At 37.8% G+C, this 20,514-nt stretch overlaps 1 protein-coding gene across 1 annotated transcript in view; it reads right to left on the reverse strand.

Moving 5' to 3' along the window:
• HSPA4 (heat shock protein family A (Hsp70) member 4) overlaps positions 1–13,540 on the reverse strand; it is a 28,144-nt gene extending 14,604 nt beyond the window's left edge. Inside the window, exons 1-6 of the mRNA XM_034404739.3 lie at positions 12,930–13,540; positions 9,130–9,187; positions 6,343–6,483; positions 5,682–5,804; positions 3,966–4,065; positions 2,930–3,063 (exon numbers count right to left, since the gene is read on the reverse strand). Of these exons, the coding sequence (XP_034260630.2) occupies positions 2,930–3,063; positions 3,966–4,065; positions 5,682–5,804; positions 6,343–6,483; positions 9,130–9,187; positions 12,930–13,036 (663 nt within the window). The 5' untranslated portion in view covers positions 13,037–13,540. The remainder of the gene's footprint in view (positions 1–2,929; positions 3,064–3,965; positions 4,066–5,681; positions 5,805–6,342; positions 6,484–9,129; positions 9,188–12,929) is intronic.
• Between the last annotated feature and the right edge of the window lie 6,974 nt (positions 13,541–20,514).

The raw sequence follows: 20,514 nt of genomic DNA on the forward strand, positions 1-20,514 counted from the left end.
TTGTGGCATGACCTTAAGAGAGCGATTCACACCAGAGATTCCAAGAATATTGCTACACTGAAACAGATTTGTGAAGAGGAGTGGTCCAAAATTACTCCAGATCGTGCAGGTCTGATCTGCAACTACAGGAAACGTTTGGTTGAGGTTATTGCTGCCAAAGGAGGGTCAACCAGTTATTAAATCCAAAGGTTCACATACTTTTTCCTCCCTGCACTGTGAATGTTTACATGTTATGTTCCATTAAACCATGGCAACATCTAATGTTTGTGTAGTATTATTTTACGCAGACTGTGTTTTTCTATTGTTGTGACTTAGATGAAGTTCAGAGCACATTTTATAACCAATTCATGCAAAACTCCACGTAATCCCAAGGGGTTCACATACTTTTTCTTGCAACCGTTTATGTGACAATGTTGGGAGACTTTTTGATGTGCTAATTTTCAATTTTTGCAGTAAAGACACTGTACTCTGCAGTAATTGTCCTTTTTGCCATATCTATTTTCACTTCTGATCAATCTTTCACATCAACATAAATTTAACTGCAAGTGTGATTCAATGGTAAATAATTTCAGGATGTTTGCTTATGTATAGATCATATTCTGAATTTCTTCTTTTCAAAAACATAATTTGTTTTGTAATGTTGATATCGCAAATGAAACTCACTCTTTCAATTCAAAATTTGGGAATCTATGTTCCAGATGGAGACATACTCATTCAACAAACCACAAAACAGTGCTATTATTTATTTCAGTTCCAATACAGGCAATCAATACTTGTTTTCATTCAGGGTTAAAGTGAGCAATACCTCGACTTATGACCACAATTGAAACCCAAATTTCTGTTGCTGGGTGAGATGGTTGTTAAGTGAGTTTTGCCCCATTTTACTACCTTTATTGCCACAGTTGTGAATTTGTCTTCCCCATTGATTTTGCTTGTCAGAAGATTGCAAAAGGGGATCACATGATTCCAGCACACTGCAACCATCATAAATATGAATCAGTTGCTCAACAACTGAATTTTAATCATGTGATCATGGGAATGATGCAACAGTTATGAGTATGAAACATGGTCATAAGTTACTTTTTCAATGCCATTATAACCAGGGTGGATTTGATTTAAATCATGATTTAAATCACTAGTAAAAAGGCTTGATTTCAATCAACTCGATTTAAATCATAATTTTTCAAGAGCAACTGTCATCTCTGCTACTCCTTTGACCCACTGTTGACTCACCGATAGTCCCAGTGTTGCAGAATATACAGCCTCATGCTACATAACTAAGCTCCATTTCATGCTGAATAAACTAAATTATTTATGTATCTTAAATAGAAAACTATCTTACGATAGATTTTTACCCCAAAAGTTTTTTATTAAAATAAATTCGATAAAAATCAAAAAAATCCGATTTAAATCAAAAAAATCTGATTTTTTTTTATTTTTTTAAAAAAAATCATTGATTTTTATCCACCCTGATTATAACGTTAAATGGTCACTAAATGAACTGTTATAAGTTGAGGAATACATGTATATGAAATAAACCAGTGGTGAAATCCATTTTTTTTTTACTACCAGTTCTGTGGGTATGGCTTGGTGGGCATGGCAGGGGAAGGATATTGCAAAATCCCCATTCCCTCCCCACTCCTGGGGGAAGGATATTGCAAAATCTCCATTTCCACTCCACTCTGGGGCCAGCCAGAGGTGGTATTTGCCGGTTCTCTGAACTGCTCAAAATTTCCGCTACCGGTTCTCCAGAACCTGTCAGAACCTGCTGGATTTCACCCCTGAAATAAACAGCTATGAGGAAACATAATCTATAATGCAGCAAACGATAACACTTATGTACCTGGCAACCTGCCCAAAATACAGCACACAAAAAACACAGGGACAATTACATTCTCATATAACCTGTGCACTTAATTTCTTTATAGCAAAGAAATCAAAAACAACTAGTCAGGCAATATTGTATATATAACTGGTTCTCTCACACACGTCTGGCAGAGACAGAATGTGCACTTGCTGTTCAACATGTTTTATATTAGCCTAGGAGCCTTTTCTTTACTATAATTGAGTTAAAACAGAAAGATTTCAAATATTTTTTCAAATCTATTGTTTTAAAATGTTTTCTGTATTTTAATTATATTTTTTAATTACTGTATAAGCTGCCCAGAGCCATTGACTGAGACGGGCAACGATAAAAATTAATTGAATCAATCAATCTAGGAAATTTGACATTATGAACACTAAAGGATAGAACAAATCTTAGTATTACCTCCTCTGCTACTTGACCCTCTCATAGTCACACATAAAGCAAACACTGCAGTTTAGTTCATTATATTGCTTTTTATAAGGAGGCAATTTCCAAGTTGATATATTACATTAAGTCATGATTTACTGAATTACTAATACTATACTGAATAATGCAAAACATTCAGCCATAAACACAAAAATGTTTAATGTGCCATAACATTAAACTGCTATGTCATAATAACACAAACCACATTGTAAGTTAGGGCAGTGGCTTACTGCAATGTCCAAACCCTGTTACTGTGATGTTTCTACTACAACTTTCTTTTAAATAAAACTATCTACAAGAAAGGTAATACCATTAGCGTTATGTCTCAAAGGTGCTTTTTCAAAAGGCAACTGGACTGGGTTTTTTTTTCTTTGAGGAAAACATTTTGTTTCTTATCCAAGAAGCTTCATCAGTTCTGGCAGGATGGTGGGAGTGATGGAAGGATTAGTTCTCAGAGGATTCAGGTGGTGGTGGTGGTGGAAGGATAGTATTTCTTTGCAGTCATCTGGTTAACTTTATTTTTTAATTGCTAGCTTTATTTGTCAAATGCATCAACACTTCCACATTTTTCAGCTATAAATAACTTAAAATGGTAGCAATAATATCGTAGTTAACATGAATAGACTTTATACTTGCCTTCAATTTCCCCTTGTTGAATGCACATACAGATACTTGATAAGCTGAATGTCCTATATCAACAAATACCACATTTCTTGGTTTTTCTTCTAATGCAGGCAGGTCTTGTTTATAGATCCCATAGGCCAGAGCAACTAGACAGAAACATACAGAAATTTCATTATCCTCTATTTAAGAATTCTTTTAATTTTTGGCTAAGAATACCATTTAAACATTTAGTGCACAATTGCAATCATCCACCAGAAAACAAATATTCTTAATATGGATTAAGGTCTATATGATAAATTACCTTTTTATTATAGACAGAACTTTCGTAACACTCTCTATAAATCTCAAACTTTCTAATGAAAATAAACAGTGTACAAACTAAGTATATATAGAGAGAACATTTCTAGAAACACTGAAGCCATATAGAAAAACCATTTTCCCTTTTCAGGATTTATCTCCAGAATACTTTGGCTGAAATCCAATTTTAATAATTTCCACAAGTTATTTACTAAAATGCTATATCTCTAAGCTGCTTCCTGTAAAAAAACCCCTAAACCTCAAAACAGTTTGTAGTAATGGTTCTTTTCCTTCATTTTCTTCAATCTTTCCACTGTCCAAAATATACTGTATTTTAAAAATTTCTGAGGATGTAGAGACGCCAGGTCCTATCTCAATTATAACAAAAAAGTCATTCCATTGGAGAAAAAGGGAAACTACTGTAGCAAAATAACTTTTTAAATTTGTAGATTAATTTGCTTGAAAACACTAAAAAGAGAAAATATTTCAGATATGTTTTATTGTTCTTCCAGATTTCTTTTGTGAATTTCTGTGCTTTCACATTTAAAAGTAATTAAAATGTGAAAATAATTACTCTACTCATGTACAAATCTGAATGACTGTAACAGAAAAAAAGTTTAGTGAATGGAAATAAACCATTAATTATTTATCCTTTATTCAATGTAATAAAATTAAGACTAAAACAAAACTTAAACTTGGGTGCAAGACTTGCAAATATATACTTCAGTATTCTTTGCAGTTATCTACCTACCTGCGGTAGTTTCATTAATTAACTTCAAGCAGTTTAATCCAGCAATCTGTGTAGCATCCATGAGAGATCTCCGCTCTGCATCTGTATAAAAGCAAGGAACCTACAAGACATTTAAAAGTTGATTTTTAAAAAGAATACTTTCAAATAAAAGATTTTTAATAATTGGATTTTTATCCACATTTCTTATGTTTTACCCCAAGTCATACATAGGATAGGGAAGTAAACGTTAAATGACCTGGCTACTAACATTGTTAACAGCTAATAGTTAATAAATAAACATATCATCTGCATCTGCACCTCTATAACTGTCTGGTTTGATTCTGCAACCAACAAGACAGACAGACTTCAGAGGATAATTAGAACTGCAGAAAAAACAATTACTACTAACCTGCCTTCCATTGAGGACCTGCATACTGCACAAGTCAAAAAGAGGGCTGTGAAAATACTTACAGACCCCTCGCATCCTGGACATAAGCTGTTTCAACTCCTACCCTCAAAACGACGCTATAGAGAACTGCACACCAGAACTACTAGATACAAGAACAGTTTTTCCCCCGAACGCTATCACTCTGCTAAACAAATTATTCCCTCAGCACTGTCAAACTAGTTACTAAGTCTGCATTACTATTAATCTTCTCATCGTTCCTATCACCCATCTCCTCCCACTTATGACTGTATGACTGTAACCTTGTTGCTGGTATCCTTACGATTTATATTGACTGTTTCCTAATATGATTTGATTGCTTATTTGTTCCCTATGACTATCATTAAGCGTTGTACCTTATGATTCTTGACAAATGTTCTTTTCTTTTATGTACACTGAGAACGTATCCACCAAGACAAATTCCTTGTGTGTCCAATCACACTTGGCCAATAAAGAATTCTATTCTATTCTATTCTATTCATATTGTTTAGTACAAGACACTAATACAAGAATAGCAAAATAATCTATGTTAAAATAGAAACTCTTACTGAACAGAATAAAGTCAGCAACAAAAAAGAAAGATGAGCACAGAGATAATCCTACTTTGCCAGGCTAGAAAAGAGCCTGAAGTTTGTCATACCTACCATTACTTGGGTAGATAAAAATAAGGTAGTCCAAGATCCTAAATGTTTTTGTTTCAGATCATCCTCAGGTTATGATTACTCATTTAATGATTGTTCAAATTTGCAATAGCACTAAACATGGGGGACTTAAGAATTCTGGCCATTGCAACTAGCTGTTATACCCTGCAAGCTTCCCACGAGCAAAGTTGGCAGGAAGTTACAGGTTACAGTCAGGTAAGAGCCTCATTTAACAACCCACATGGCCCTTGCTTAATGATAGCAACCAGGACCAGGCTAGAATTGCCATTGTAATCAGAAGATACTTGCATATTGTGGTGACTAAATATTAAGCTGCCAAAGAAAAATATTTTTGACTAAGACCCTAATATTCGTAAGTTTTATAGAAACCTGTGATACAGACACAATATTTACATGCCAAAATATCAATCTTCAATCATTTGACTAATCACATTTACAATCCAAATACTATCTTTCCTTTAGTTATCTGTAAAGAATATCAGCCACCCCATATAGCCTGAGAGCCTTCCAATATGATAAACCATCATGAAGGAAGCTAGACAACAAGCTGGAATCAATTTCATTCATTTTCATTCATAACCTTTAGAAAAATTAAACTTAGAAAATATCAAAAAGATACAGATTACTTACTGATACAACACAGTCAACTACAGGTTTTTTAAGAGCATTCTCTGCAGTTTCTTTTAGTTTAGTGAGAAGCATTCCTGTAATCTGCTCAACTGTGAAGTTTCGTTCTTCTTCCATATATTTAACCTTAGTTAGAAAAAAAATATTTTAATTTGCAATTTTCCAGAGTAATTTTCTCCACTAAATCTTTAATAACATGTTTAAAGTTTAAATATATTTCTCCCTTTGCTTCACAAATAAGCACAAAAGAGCAATCAACAGTATGCTTTATTTTTCATATTTTTAAGGGAAAAAATTCTGGTCATACTTACTTTATCTCAAAGAATGTATCTCAGTCAACCGCAAAAGATAACTTTACTGGGAACAGCTTGTATCCCATATTGTTTAACTTTAATATTAATAAACAACATCTGCTTATCTCATGTCCTTGGGAAGGACTTGATAAGTAGACAGAAAACCAGTCTAAACATCTGGCTGACTGTCTAACCAACAATAATTTATAAGCCACACAACTCCCATCTCTTTAAGGAAATAGTAGCAGTTGAATTCTTAAGATTTGAATATCTGTATTTCTCTGCTTTTATTTTTTTCCCTTCTGCCAAATAGCCAAACAGTATTCTAATTTTGTAAGCAAGCATTAATATGTGCACATTCAAGGTCATACCTTAATGCCAACTGAAAGAGAGGGCAGCTGGACAAGCTCATAAGCAAGTTTAGCTTTTTCATCATGAACAAAAGGATCCGAAAATGCACGACCATGAAATCTTTTAAAACCTTGCACTGTATTCTTTGGATTTGAAATTACCTAGAAGAGAACAGAATTTAGCCTCATGTAACAAAACATTAATACTTTTGCAGTAAGCTGTAGAAACACTTTGAGGAAAAAGTACAACACTTTTATAGAATTTCATAATTTTTTTCATGGTACAGAAACTTACATATTTTTCTTGTAAGGTATCAAAGTATGCTACACAATACCATGTTTCCCTGAAAATAAGACCGGGTCTTATTTTCTTTTGACCTCCGAAAAAACAAACTAGGGCTTCTTTTCGGGTGGGTCTAATTATTGACTCATCTCGTGGCAATGGCACCAACAGCCCTGCCCAGCAGGAGCCCGCTGCTGGCCCATTTCTTCTGTGGCCGCTTGCCATCGCTCGTATGCATCACCCCCGGCCTCCATTTTGCCGTCAGAGCCTTCCGGAAAGCCCTCTGCCGTTGAGAAACAGGCTCCGGATTGACACGCAAGGCACCCCCTGGCTTCCATTTCACCTTCAGATGCCTTCCGGAAAGCCCTCTGAAGCCGATAACAGACCCCCCCCCATCCCCACCCTAGCTTAATTTTTATCTCACCCCACCCCCTGCACCCCAGGATGGGCGTGGTCCTAATTAGGGCTAATTTTGGGGGTAGGGTTTAATTTGAGTGCATGCGGTCAAAAATATCATAGGGCTTCTTTTTGGGATGGGTCTTATTTTAGGGGAAACACGGTACAATCAGAAAAACAACTAAGGTATTGAACATATATCAGAAATAGCATATACAAAATAATACTTCCATATTTTATATTGGGGATTTGCACTTCAGGAACTTTACCCAACCAATTACAAGTAGTCCTAAATTTACAACTCATTGAGACCAGAATTTCCAGAGGTAAGCAATGCAGTTGCTGTATTGCCTGACTGTATGACCTTTTTGCCACAGTTGTTTCCCCCATTTACTTTGTTTTCAGAAGCCAGCTAGGGAGGTTGCAAATGGCAATCACATGACCTCAGGATACTGCAACCATTGTAAATATATGCCTGTTGCCAAGCACCTGAATTTTGATCACATGATCATTGGGCTATTGTGATGGTTGTAAGCATGAGGAGTGGTCACACATATTTTCAGTGCCATTATAAATTTGAATGGCCACTAAACAAATGGTTTTAAGCCAAGGATTACCCATATGTGCAAATGAGGTTAGAAGAAATTCAGTCACCCAAATTGTGCAAGAGTTTATTGCACAAGAAAATTAAGTAATCTTCAACAATCCGAGCTCCATCTGAAAGTGGCACCCCAATTTTCTTGCTATAACGAATTAACTAACTCAACTACAAGCAAGTTTTTCAATGCATTTCTTTCTTGTGTAGAAGTGATACAACCTTAATGAAATGAAAACTAGTGATGGTATCAAATATTTCTTTGCTTAAGCCTTAGTAAAGCAAATACAGTCAACATACTGTCAAGTCAGAATTTAAGGTGGAAGGATATTGTGGATGAGTAAAATTATGACACAGAGGAAAGATCTTTATCTAGAAGATAAAAAATTAATTACTATTTCCTTTATATTTTAAGGGCATATAAAGATTAAACAATTTTTGTTATGTCCTATTTGTTAGCAACCACCAGATCTGAGTGTTGCAAGTCAAGCCTCTCATAAATCACTTACTATAATGCAGGTCATGTCATTCTTTCCATTTTAAAACATAACGACCCCAACACAGAAAATGAAACATCGTTGCGTTAACAATTTGCACTTTTTCTATTTTAACATATAAATTGAGTTAACATTTGACTGCTCCAGACATCTACAAGGCGTCCAATACATCTGAGTATAGTATAGTATCTATATGAAAATACAAAGATTTCCTCAAATTGAGCTCAGCTCCTGGCACCTGGTATTCTTATCATTTTCTTGGCACTTTTATAGGGGTTATTTCTTACTACCTTTGTGGGGGATAGTTTATTTATTTCCCACTTTAGTTTACATCCTTGGAATTTCCATGAAGTCCGTTTAAATACTCACTGCAGCTGGCCCTATTCAACCATAATTGGCTAAAACACAACAGTCTTATAATAGTATTCAAATATTAAAGCAAAAGATAGTTATAATTCATAATCATAGATAAATCATGCCACTTCTAAACTTATGCAAGAACTATAAAATAAAGAACATATAATAAGAGGGGTATTACAACCCCCTTGTAATTTTATGTTGGAACAATTCAGATCTGGACTTTCTCTTCATCGAATGGGCCAATAGAAATTTTACAAGTGTGGTTTGTATATTTCTGGAAGTCTTTCATCGAGAATCAGGAATGGGGTGGGTGGGTGGTGGCCTCATTTTAGCAACTAAATCCCTTCTTAAATTCAATTGCTGAGAAAAGTGAAACCACCAGAACAGGAAAGAAATGCACAAGAGAGATGTATGGCATTAGTTTACTCAAGTATAAAAATTTCCCATTTGGATTCCAGAATATACTTCAAATTATTCACCAAGTTAGGATATTTTTAATAGGATAAGCAAACATAGTATAGAAAACATAAATGTTTCAAGAAGTCAAATTCATTAAGCCTGAATACAAAATATTTAACACAACTGTTTTAACACAGAGAAAAAATTAATATGATTCAATGTTTTCATGTTTTTCTAGCAATTATGTAATTATTAAAAGATTAACATAAAAGCCTTACCTGGCTCTTGGCTGCAGCTCCAATTGAACGGTTCTTGGGTCCAAATGATATACATGACCTAACATAAAATAAAAAAGTAGTTTGAAAAGTTAGATCACAGTACTTCAGTTTCAATATAGGTTTCAAAAATAAAACTATTAGTAAGCTTAAATGATACGAAACTTAATAAAGATGTGCACTCAATGAATTTATTAACAAAGATCATTTTTTTAAATTAGAACAAATTTCCTAATAGGTTTGTGTCATCTTGTTGTGGGGAAAAGAGAAGGAGGAAAGGAATATTGTGTATGTTTCCTGCTTTGAGTTACCATGCTGATAAAATACGAAAGGTGAGATTTAAATCTAATAAATAAATAAATCTTGGTAAATTAAAATTTCTTCTATGGAACATCAATCATTTTTGTTATCCATTTAACACAGTCCACCTAATTTTCTCCAAAAAGTTAGCTTTTTTGTTGGATGAACTTTTTATAGATAAATTTATAGGCAAATGATTTTATGATTATTATTCATCATGTTACTGACTTGGATTTAAGATTTAACAGGAATTAGTTAAATCTTTCCCAAGTGTCTCCTATTTTTAAGAAACTGATTTTCAAGGGAGCCTGAAGAGACAACATATGTAATATTTTATCTTTTCAGTGTCATCTTCAGAGTCGCCTTGAACCAAGAGATAAGCAGCACATAAAATTTGATAATAATAATAATCCTTGGGACAGACTTGATAGATGGACAAAAATGCCAGATCCAGTCTAAACATTTAGGTGACTATGCGACACTATAATATCAATAGTTAGAAAACCTCTGTGTCTGATTAAATGAATTTGGTAAACATGCTATCTCATCCCACAGAAGATGTGTGTTATGGAATTCATTCAAAAACTGAAAACCACAAGTATGCCCCATGAAAAACATGGTGCACTGAAAAAGATGCCTGTTTTATTGCTGCACTCAATACTTATAAATTACAGATAGAATGATATACAGTACAGAATAACTTATTTTAAAGCAGTATGCATTGCTGCTCAAACTCACATTGCCTAACACTGAAAAATAATTTATTTATCCTGCCTTTATAAGTAACTCAACATGATACTATTTTCCCCAGAACAACTGTGTGAGGTGGGCTGAAAGAGAATGACTGGCCCAAAGTCACCCAGCTAACTTTCATGCCTAAAGAGGGACTAGAATTCAGTCTCCTGGTTTCTAGGCCAGCACATTAACCACTACACCAAATGGCTCTTACATCATATATTTCTCAGCAATATATTCTACACTATCAAATTTTAAATGTCTTCTTTCCAAATCTGTTAATACCAGCCAAGAATGCAAACTATTACTAATATAATGTGTCTTAACAAAACTTATGGTACAAGACCATTGAAACAGATGGACATATTTGAACATATTCAAAGAATCAAGAAACATAAAACTAAACTTCTTCATTTTCAGAGATATAATTAATTTTTCTTAGGAAAAACAAACGTTTGCAATATAATTGGTCTGAGAAATGACCAAGTTCAATTTATAAAAAATACATACTGAACATGACACAGTAAGGAAGAGAAAAATGCACAGATCAAAATAAGTACATAAAGGAAGGATGAAGGATATGCAAATAACCAATTTTGTTGTATACATGATGTACAATGACAATAAAGGCTATACTATGTGCATGTAATAGATTAAACTGAGAAAAAAAAATCAGAAATGTAAATACTGCGCAGCTATAACAGGCAATTTATTTACAAAATGGAATATATATGAAAACTATATAAATATAATTTAAAATAAATCCAGAATACAATATTACCTTTTCTAAAATGTAGACTTTACAATTATCCTATTTCCAAGGTTTATAAAATTTCCCACACCAAAATGCTAGATCAGAGCTCTCTAATGTGAAGTTTAAAAAAGGGTTTCTAGCATCTTTAAGGCAAGTAGAAGCAACATCAGATGATAAGCCAACTAAGTGGATAGCTAGAGTACACTATGGCTGGTTCCATTAACCTGTCTGAATTAATTTTCTTGATGTAATCAAAGCTTTTATGGCAGAATTCTGGCTTTCTGTATGTTGCTACACTACAACTTATATCACCCCAACTGGGCACGCTGGTTGGGCTGATTAAGAATTAGGGACGCTAAAGTTTCCCCACTACTAAACTGAAGGATATACTAACACTTACGTTTCTCACTGAATAGTTTACCATCTGACAAATCACACTAAACTAAATTTATTTCCATGAAGACAAATAGCCTCTGCCCAAGAAAGCAGAGATTTGCAAGAGGTAATTTAGGTAAAATAATGGAATCCAACCTCATGTTCAGTGTAGAAAGAAACACATCCAGTAAAGGAAAAGCCCACCACCTCTCCTTATTGATTCTATTGTCAACTGTTCCTTTGTAAACTTAAAAATAACATTCAATCACCACCTTTTTTCTTGTAACAGTAATACAATTATGCTTTGTCTGTCACAGCCTTTTTTTGTATGGCACTCCTTCAAATACAAGAAAACAGCTCTCACATCCCTCCTCAACCTTCTCTTCAAAAGTAAAGATACCAAATTCCCAGTCTCTGATTATCTTTAATGAACTTCTTTGGATCACTTCCAATTTACATTCTTCGTTTAAATAAAATTAAATAGAATGGAGTTTTTCATTTCAATACAAAATATTAAAAATAGTTGGAAGGGAAAGAGCAGCATTGGAAAGAAAATATTTAAGTGCAACAACTTAGAACCAAGCAGCATACAAAAATTGTAAATTAGAATTGTATACAGATATCAAAGTACAATGAAAGATTGGAGGGAAAGAGACATTCTGTTGATGCTAGTATTAAACAATGAATACATTTTACAACATTACTGCAAATCACCCATTGATGATCCAAAGTCCAGTCCTATCCTCACCATATTACTTCATTAGGGTATATGCACTGCACATATTTTACAAGTTGACTTTACTTACCCTGTACAGGACGTTATCTTTAAAATAGTATTAGCTAGGATCTTTCTAGAACAGCACTGAAGTTACACTAGATGAAATTCACTCATGAAATTCCCTTCAGACTAGATGAAACCTACATCCTCCCACCCCCGTCTATTTTCAATTATGTGAACAATACCGCCTTCTCCGAGCAAATAAAAAATAAAAATACAAACTTAATAATCATATTGATTTATATATAAACTGTGAAAGCTCCTGGTGGATTAGCTTATTTTTCCCCAACAATTTCACTGTCGGTTAGGATGATCTTTCAAATCACAGCGCCGATCCCTCGAGGCATGCCGCAGTTATAAGGAAGGCAGCTTCAGAAACATTTATTTAAACCGGGTTACTTTCCCCTTCCTCTGCCCAAGCAGCCAGCTCCTCCACTGGCCGTTGCCGAACCCATTCCCTTCCCTTTTTCCAGGGACACCTCTATGTGGAGCGGAGGGGAGAGAGCAGGAGGAGGAGGGGGGGGAAAGTATTCCTCCTAGGCGCAGCAGCACCTCGCATTACTCACGAATTAAGGGCGCACTTCCCTCCTCCCCCCCCCCGTTCCCTCTGCTTTGAAAACCCAAAGGTGTGGCCGCTACGGGTGATAATCACCTCTTACCACTTTCCAATTCTAAGGAGAAGGTAGAGCTTAAGGGAGGATGGCGGCGTTTTCTAGGCCACCGGCGCTCGGGGGTGACCGCACCTCTGACAAGTTTGCGGCGTTTCCTGGCCCCCTCTGCGGCGTCTCCCCCGCCACCCCATATCCCGGAGCTTTCGCCTTAAATTTGATCCCCGGCTTCCCGCTGGAGAAGTTTACTCACGGGGTGCAGCGGTCGCTGTACTCGTTGGCGATCGTTTCGATGCCCCCCGCGCGGGCCACGGCCACATAGCAGCTCTGGAAGCCCAGATCGATTCCCAGCACGGACATGGTGCCTTCGGGGACGAGGGAGAGAAATGCCGGAGAGAGGCCCGAGAGGCCTACTTCAAAAGAAGATCACACGGGGCCGGCTGGCCGGGCAGACGAAGAAACTAGAGCCGAGCGGAGGAGAAAGAAGAATCCTGAGCGGCCGCCGCCTGAGGGGGAGGAAACAAGTTCACCGCCGTGGGAGCCTCTCGCAGTTCACCCGGAGCGGCCGCTCCGACTGTTTAAATGGGTTGCCGCAGCACGCGACTCCGGATGCCTCCTCGCGCTGGTGGGGCGGGGGGAAAGGGACAGGCGAAGCGGCAGCGCAGAGAAATCTCGAAGAATCCTGATCCGTCTAAAGGAAAGTGGGGTGGGGGGGGAGGAAGCGGGAGATTCTCTCGCGAGATTCCGAGCCGCGATGCGGGCCGCCCCCTCCCTTTCGCTCTGACGAGCCCGCGCGCGCGCCCGCGTACGGGTCTGGTTAAATCTCGCTACGGTATCCTCGCGCCCGGATGCCGATGAGGAAATGAAGACGGCGAATCGGGGATGGGAGATTTTGCACCCCAAGAAGGGCTCCAAAGCGCATGCTCGGATCATTGCAATTTCAGAGCTCGGGTCTTTTTCACCGCTTTCTCCGATGCACGTCAAGAACGTGCCCGGGCAACTTTTCTGCCGTGCCCTCATGACACTGTTTTGATCTCGTCTCCAAAAACATGTACCGTATGAAGCAGGCAACAACCCGCAGCAGTTTAGGCTTTTGTGCAATTTGACATACTCCGTCAACCTCGGTATTAAGAGGCAGGTAAAACCTCCCCCCCCCTCCCAGGATGGGATCATCCCTGCCCTATTCACCACTTTAGGCTGGGGCAGGCGTATCCCCACCTTTCGTGTCTGTCAGTCTTGTTTTCCAGGGCCCTGTCCTGGCTGCATCTTCCAAGTTCGGAGACCTGAATCGACCTGAAACAGCAGAGTGGCCGAGGACTCCTTACTGAAATAGAAGACGACCGTTTCTTTCTTTGCTGCTGCTTCATGATGCAATTTACCTAGCTACTGTCAGTTGTTGTGCACACTTCTTGAAAGTGGATGTAGCGCTCATCTGAATGAAGTTAAACTAGTGTCAAAAAGGAATCTCATAGTTTTGCTACAAGAGGTGTGTTCTTTTGGACAGCAGCTTAATGCTATTCCGAATCATACTATCTTGGACAAATTGTCAGGATTAGTAGTGCTAGGCCCCTTTCAAAAGGAGCCTGATCATCAGCTTTGAGCATGCCCAAGTAATCTGTGCCAAACCAGAGTGGGCTTTGATAAATGGGTAAGGTTGCTACTCCAGCAATCCGTAAAAAACTTACCTCGGATTCACCTCTATTCCACCTCAGCATATTTGGTATACATTTTCCTGCCAACTGATGAAGTTTGGTGGAAAGGGAAGGAAACAAAGCCATGGGATCAAACATGTCCTTAACATGCCCTGTACACAGTACGCCTGCCATAAATGCAAATGGCACGCGGGGGGGGGGGTCACAAGGAGCAGCAGATTTTATTTTGTTAAGATTTTTTTGCTGCCTCAAGGACTGGTGGATGGCACTATGACTCTGCCATGAAGAAGAGCCCAAGTATACAAATTAGTGTTAAGCACCCACTAGCAATAGCATTTACTTACATATTGCTTCACAGTGCTTTACAGCCCTCTCTAAGTAGTTTACAGAGTCAGCATATTGCCCCAACAACCTGGGTCCTCATTTTGCCAACCTTGGAAGAATGGAAGGCTGAGTCAACCTTGAGCCAGTGAGAAGTGAACTGCTGGCAGCCAGCAGTCAGCAGAAATAGCCTGCAGTACTGCATATCACTTAAGCCCAAATTCTACCTCTTCTTTTTCTCTTCTGAGTAGACTGCTTGTGAGAATGCAACTGCACATATCAATCAGGAAGGAAAAGAGGTTATTGATATATTTTTCTGAAGAGACACACATACTATATATGTGTGTTTAATAAAGACATTATTAGTTACAGATGGCACTTTAGGAAACTTAGATAAACAAATTGTGTTCTGTAATTATGAAATAAATATGCATTAACACATCTAAGGATGCTAAAGGCAATGGCAATTTACACTGCTGATTGATCCAGTGCATCTTGCAATACAGTATCTCTTTCCGGTTTAAAAGAATTCAAAGAGGGAAATATTAATATAATCCTACAGCTAGACCTTGTTGGAGTAAATTGTTCTAATCTTCCAATACATTTATACATGAAGAATTTTTTTTACCTTTTTTACAGACTGAAACTTCAGAAACCTTCCAAATTTGGTTGCAAAACTGTAAATTTAAGTCCCACAAAAGGCATAATAAATATATAATAAAATGTCAATATCTTGAATGACAATATCTTGCAGTTTATTGCAAATGGTTAAGCCAAATGTTTGGTTTGAATGATGATCTGGAAAAAGCAACAATAGACTATATGTTTTTCCAATACATGTTGTTGATGTTATCACTCATAAGCTACCACAGGACTGTATCCAGTTCAACATATGGCCATGTAATACATTCTAGGAGCAACACAGAGACCAAGTCAATGGTATGGAGGCCACATCATAAAGTTTGGCTGTACCATGAAGTTTTAAAAAAAACTACTTTGTGGTAATTGGTTCAACTTTAATGTAATCCACGATTTTCAACCATTTGTTTAATGACTATTTGAAATTACAATAGCACTAAAAATAATGTGACTCATGGCCAGTCCTTGTATTTGCGACCATCACAGTATCCCCAGAGTCATGTGATTAAAATTAGGGCACTTGGCAACTGGGATATGATAGTTATAGTGTACCAGAGTCATGTGATTGACAAGCCAAATTTACTGATTCACTTAACAACAGTGATTTGCTTAACAACCATGGCAAAAAAGGTCATAAAATCAGGCATCACTCATTTTACAGCTTAGCAGTGGAAACTCTGACCCCAATTGTGATCCAAACTCAAGGACTATCTGTACTGAAAATAAGTAGTAGGGTTTTTTTATCTAGCAATGGACAAGCTGCCAAAGCACTTTGCTTTGGTTCTGTTACAATAAACCAAGAAGTGATTATTTTAAGAGAGACAAGTTGTGAAGCAAGATGAGGAGTGAGCTTCTGCCAATAGAAAACCACCTTCCTCTACACTGGAAGGTTTATGATTTTTGCTACAATGCATCTGAGCTAAAAGTCAATTAATGGCTATGTGGAAACAGGAACCTTCATTTACTATTGGCTGATGCAGCTGGAAGTCAGCATTCTGAACTCCTAGACAGTTATAATCAGTGGTGGGTTGCCCCCGGTTCGGACCAGTTCGCAAGAACTGGTAGTAAAACCAGCGGGAGGCTCCGCCCACTGACCCGGATGTCATCATAGGTGATCTGCGCATGCACAGAAGCTTCTGCGCGCGCATGATGCGAACCAGTAATAAAGGTAAGTAGAACCCACCCCTGGTTATAATGATGTTTGATGTATAGAATTATAAGCTCAGAATATTATTAACTCTTCCCTCCATGCACTTTGTTGTATAATTATAGAAATTAAAAAATAGAAATATTTATTTATTTATTTATTTATTTATTGAATTTCTATACCGCCCTACTCCCGAAGGACTCATATATATGCCCTGCCTGTTCATTAAATCCCTTTCTATGTCTACATATTCTGCTTTGTTTATTGTGATCATAACAAGAGCTACAGCTAATACTAATCCCATGCAATTCTGATGTCACTGTGCAACATGTCATGCAGCACATTGCTCATTCTCTATTCTGGGATCTTAATGCACATATGGTACTTGGGAATATCATGTTTCTCAGATGCCAAATTCAAATTACGCTGCAGATAATATTACATGGTTCTTAGAACTCTGTTGAATTAAAATTTATATTGAGCTATTATCTCACACAGTTACAATATTAAGACTTTTTCAGCTCCATTTTTTTTCAGAAAAGATTTCCATATTATAAATATAATGGTTATGTAACTTAGTTATTTTAACAGCTTATTTTTTTTACAGATATTAAATCCATGAACAGAAGAACAGTTTTGTCTCTGAATATGAATATTCTTAATTTATTCATACTTCATAATAGGAACATGCATAATTGCTATGTTCAAATCCATTATATCATTAATCCTAAAAACAATACACTATTAAGGGCAGTGATGATGAATCTTTTGAGCTCAATTTGTCAAAAAGTTCGGAAAATGCCAAATCTGCTGGCATGTCATACATCTCCCCCGAACAAAAGTGAAATAATTCTTTACATATCCATTCATATTTTTAAAATATATAGTCCAATTGTGTGTGATCCCCAGGATCTGCCACATGCCACTTACCTTCAGGCAATGATCTCTTTCTGTTGGCTAGGCCTCTTCAGCTACCCAAAACTGCTCTAGTTCACATAAGACCTTCATTCTTGAAGCAGCTTTGGGGAATGCTCTTTGGCAGCCTCTGCAGCCTCCAATAATCCATGTGAAAGCACGCCCCATTCTCACGCAATTTTCGGAGGCAGTAGAAATTGCATGAATTGGGTACGTCTAGTCTAGTGAAAAAAAGGACTATGGGTGACATGATAGCAGTGTTTCAATATTTGAAGGGTTGCCACAAGGAAGTGGTCATCCTATTTTCCAAAGCACCAGTAGGCAAGACAAGAAACAATGGATGGAAACTAATTAAGGAGAGAAGCCACCTAGAACTAAGGAGAAATTGCCTAATGGTGAGAACAATTAACCACAGGTTTACCTTCAGAAGCTCCATCACTGGAGGCTTTTAAGAAGAGACTCGACAGCCACTTTTCTGGATGGGGTGTCCTGCTTGATCAGGGATTGGACTAGAAGACTTCCAAGGTCCCTTCCAACTCTGCTATTCTGTTTCTGTTCAGAACAATGTGCAATAGACTATTCACACTGAGAATTCAAAGTATATGCATGCAGAAACACAAACAGAATTCATTAATGACCTGAAAGAAGCTAGGCAAGAATAGGGTGTGATGTTGCACAACCTCTGGAGCCTCCAGGAGGCTCCAGAGAGACCAGTTCTCCCCTACAGCCTCCAAAAATCTCATGAGAATAAGGTGTGCTTTCAAGAATAGTTTTTGGGTGTTGGGAAACTGCAATAATGCTGAGTCACCAAAACTTTGACATGCATGTCATAGGTTCACCATCACTGTCATAGCCTATATGTTGTGTGAATTCAGTCCATGTAGTTAATTTATGGTTCAGTGCAGTGGTGGGATTCAAATAATTTAACAACCGGTTCTTTGCCTTAATGATTTCTTCCAACAATCAGTTCACCAAACTGCTCAGAAAGTTAACAACTGGTTCTCCCGAAGTGGTGGGAATTGGCTGAATCCCACCACGGGTTCAGTGTATCAGAGAAAAAGGAGTTAGTTGAACAAATAATGGTTCAGCTACTCATGAGTAAGCATGTAATGCAAACTGGCATTTTCTCAGATGGTCACTTTAATGCTCTTTTAAATTCTATGGGAAACTTGTTCCCTATAGTGTTAAGAAGTGGCTTAAGAAGTGTCAGAGAAATACAACATTCTGTGAGAGATGGTGCCCATGAAGGGAGAGCTAGTATGATGGACTATAGCCGTGATGGTGAACCTATGGCACAAGTGCCGGAAATGGCACGCAGAGCCGTTGCCCGTTGTTCTTCTGGGTTCCGGCACGCCAGCCAGTTGGTCTTCACGTGGGCAGGAGCACTGGAAACTGGAAGAGCAGCCACCGGTGCACATGCAGGGAAGATGATCTTCGTTTCCGGCACGTGCATGTACGCCAGCCACCTGGTCTTCCGCTTTCTGGCGTGCATGCAAAGATCTTCCCGGCATGCACATTCGCTCTTCCGTTTTTCAGTGCACATGTATGCACCGGAAACCAGAAGATCATCTTCCTGGCGCGGGCATGTGCACCGTGTGGCTGCTCTTCCAGTTTCTGGCACGCGCACGTGCTCCCGGTTCAGCACTTGGTGCCAAAAAGGTTCACCAACCCTGGACTATAGTGAAGTATAGGAAGGACGGAGCACATTCCAGAAAGAGGAGGGAGACGAGGCAGTTGAGAGCTGGATAGGAGACAGAGGAAGAAAATGACAAGCACACCCTAGAATCTCCTAGGGATCTCCATTAGGGAGAAAGTAGTAAAGGTTTAGTCTGGCAAGAACCTGTCTATAGGTAGTCTTGATTTACAACAGTAATTGAACCCAGTCCTTAGTCCAGCCAGTCATTAAGCAGGTCATCCTGTAACCACACCCAATTTTACAACTTTTTTGTGGCAGTTGTTAAGTGATCATTTAGCAAGCCCATAGTTCACAATGGGTTTTTCTTTGCTGGAAGCCAAAAGTAAACACTGGTTTCTAGCGGAAAAAAAAAGTTGCAAATCATGGTGATGTTACTCCAAAGCATTACAAATGGCTGTAAATATAGGCTGGTAGCTGAGTGCCCAAAATGTGATCTATCTTCACACAAGGGATTCACACAAGCAAGAGCCTTGGTAGTACAGGGGTTTAAGGCACCCTGTTATTAAGCTGGTTATTAAGACCAGCTGCCTGCAATTACTGCAGGGTTCGAATCTCGCCAAGGCTCAAGGTTGACTCAGCCTTCCATCCTTTCTAAGGTAGGTAAATTGAGGACCCAGTTGTGGGGGCAATAAGCTGACTTTGTATAAATATACAAAAGGATGAAGGCTATTGCTGAGCACATTGTAAGCCGCCCTGAGTCTTCGGAGAAGGGCGGCATATAAATCAAATTTAAAAAAAAAAAAGGGATTGGAGTAAGAATTGCACTCAGATGAATTTTGTTCTTCCAAGAGGATTTTTCAGTACCTCCTGCAGTGTTCTGGAAGGTACGAATTCTGCTAGGACAACATGGATAGGCACTAGACATAGATGGCAAAAGATGAAATTGGAAAAGATCGAAGCTTCCATATTTCCTCAGTGTATGCGAGATCTCAGTTTTCTTCACTTATAGAAGGAATGTTCAGCTTAATATAAGTTTGGATAAAATTCTGTTTAATTCTGTTATATTTCTTTTCTATATTTATATAAATGATAGTTGACTTAACAGTACCTGGAAATAGCAAAAAAGAACTTGAGATAATCACAAAATACAAACACCTGAAAATAGCAGAAGGACAATACATTTAACACCATGAAACATCCACATCTTCCTATCCCAGATTGGGAAAGACTTGATAGGTGGATAAAAATGCCAGATCTGGTCTGAACATCTGCCTGATTGTGTGATGAACCACAATACTTCCATATATGTAAAATATAACAAGGGAAGAGCGGTACAATAAATATTATTTTTTTTAATTATGACTTCTTCCTCTTTTGTTGAGCACAGAACATTCACAAACCGTGCCACATACAGTCTCAAGTAATCCATTTTTATCACCTATGGATTTTAGAACCTCATTGTCTGAAGTTATGACTCTGGCAGTGTTATCCGAAACTGCAGAAGGATATATATAATTTTGAATGTTCT

The sequence above is a fragment of the Pantherophis guttatus genome, chromosome 2 (genome assembly GCF_059756535.1).
Source record: "Pantherophis guttatus breed Tessera chromosome 2, ASM5975653v1, whole genome shotgun sequence".
Taxonomy (NCBI): Eukaryota; Metazoa; Chordata; class Lepidosauria; order Squamata; family Colubridae; genus Pantherophis; species Pantherophis guttatus.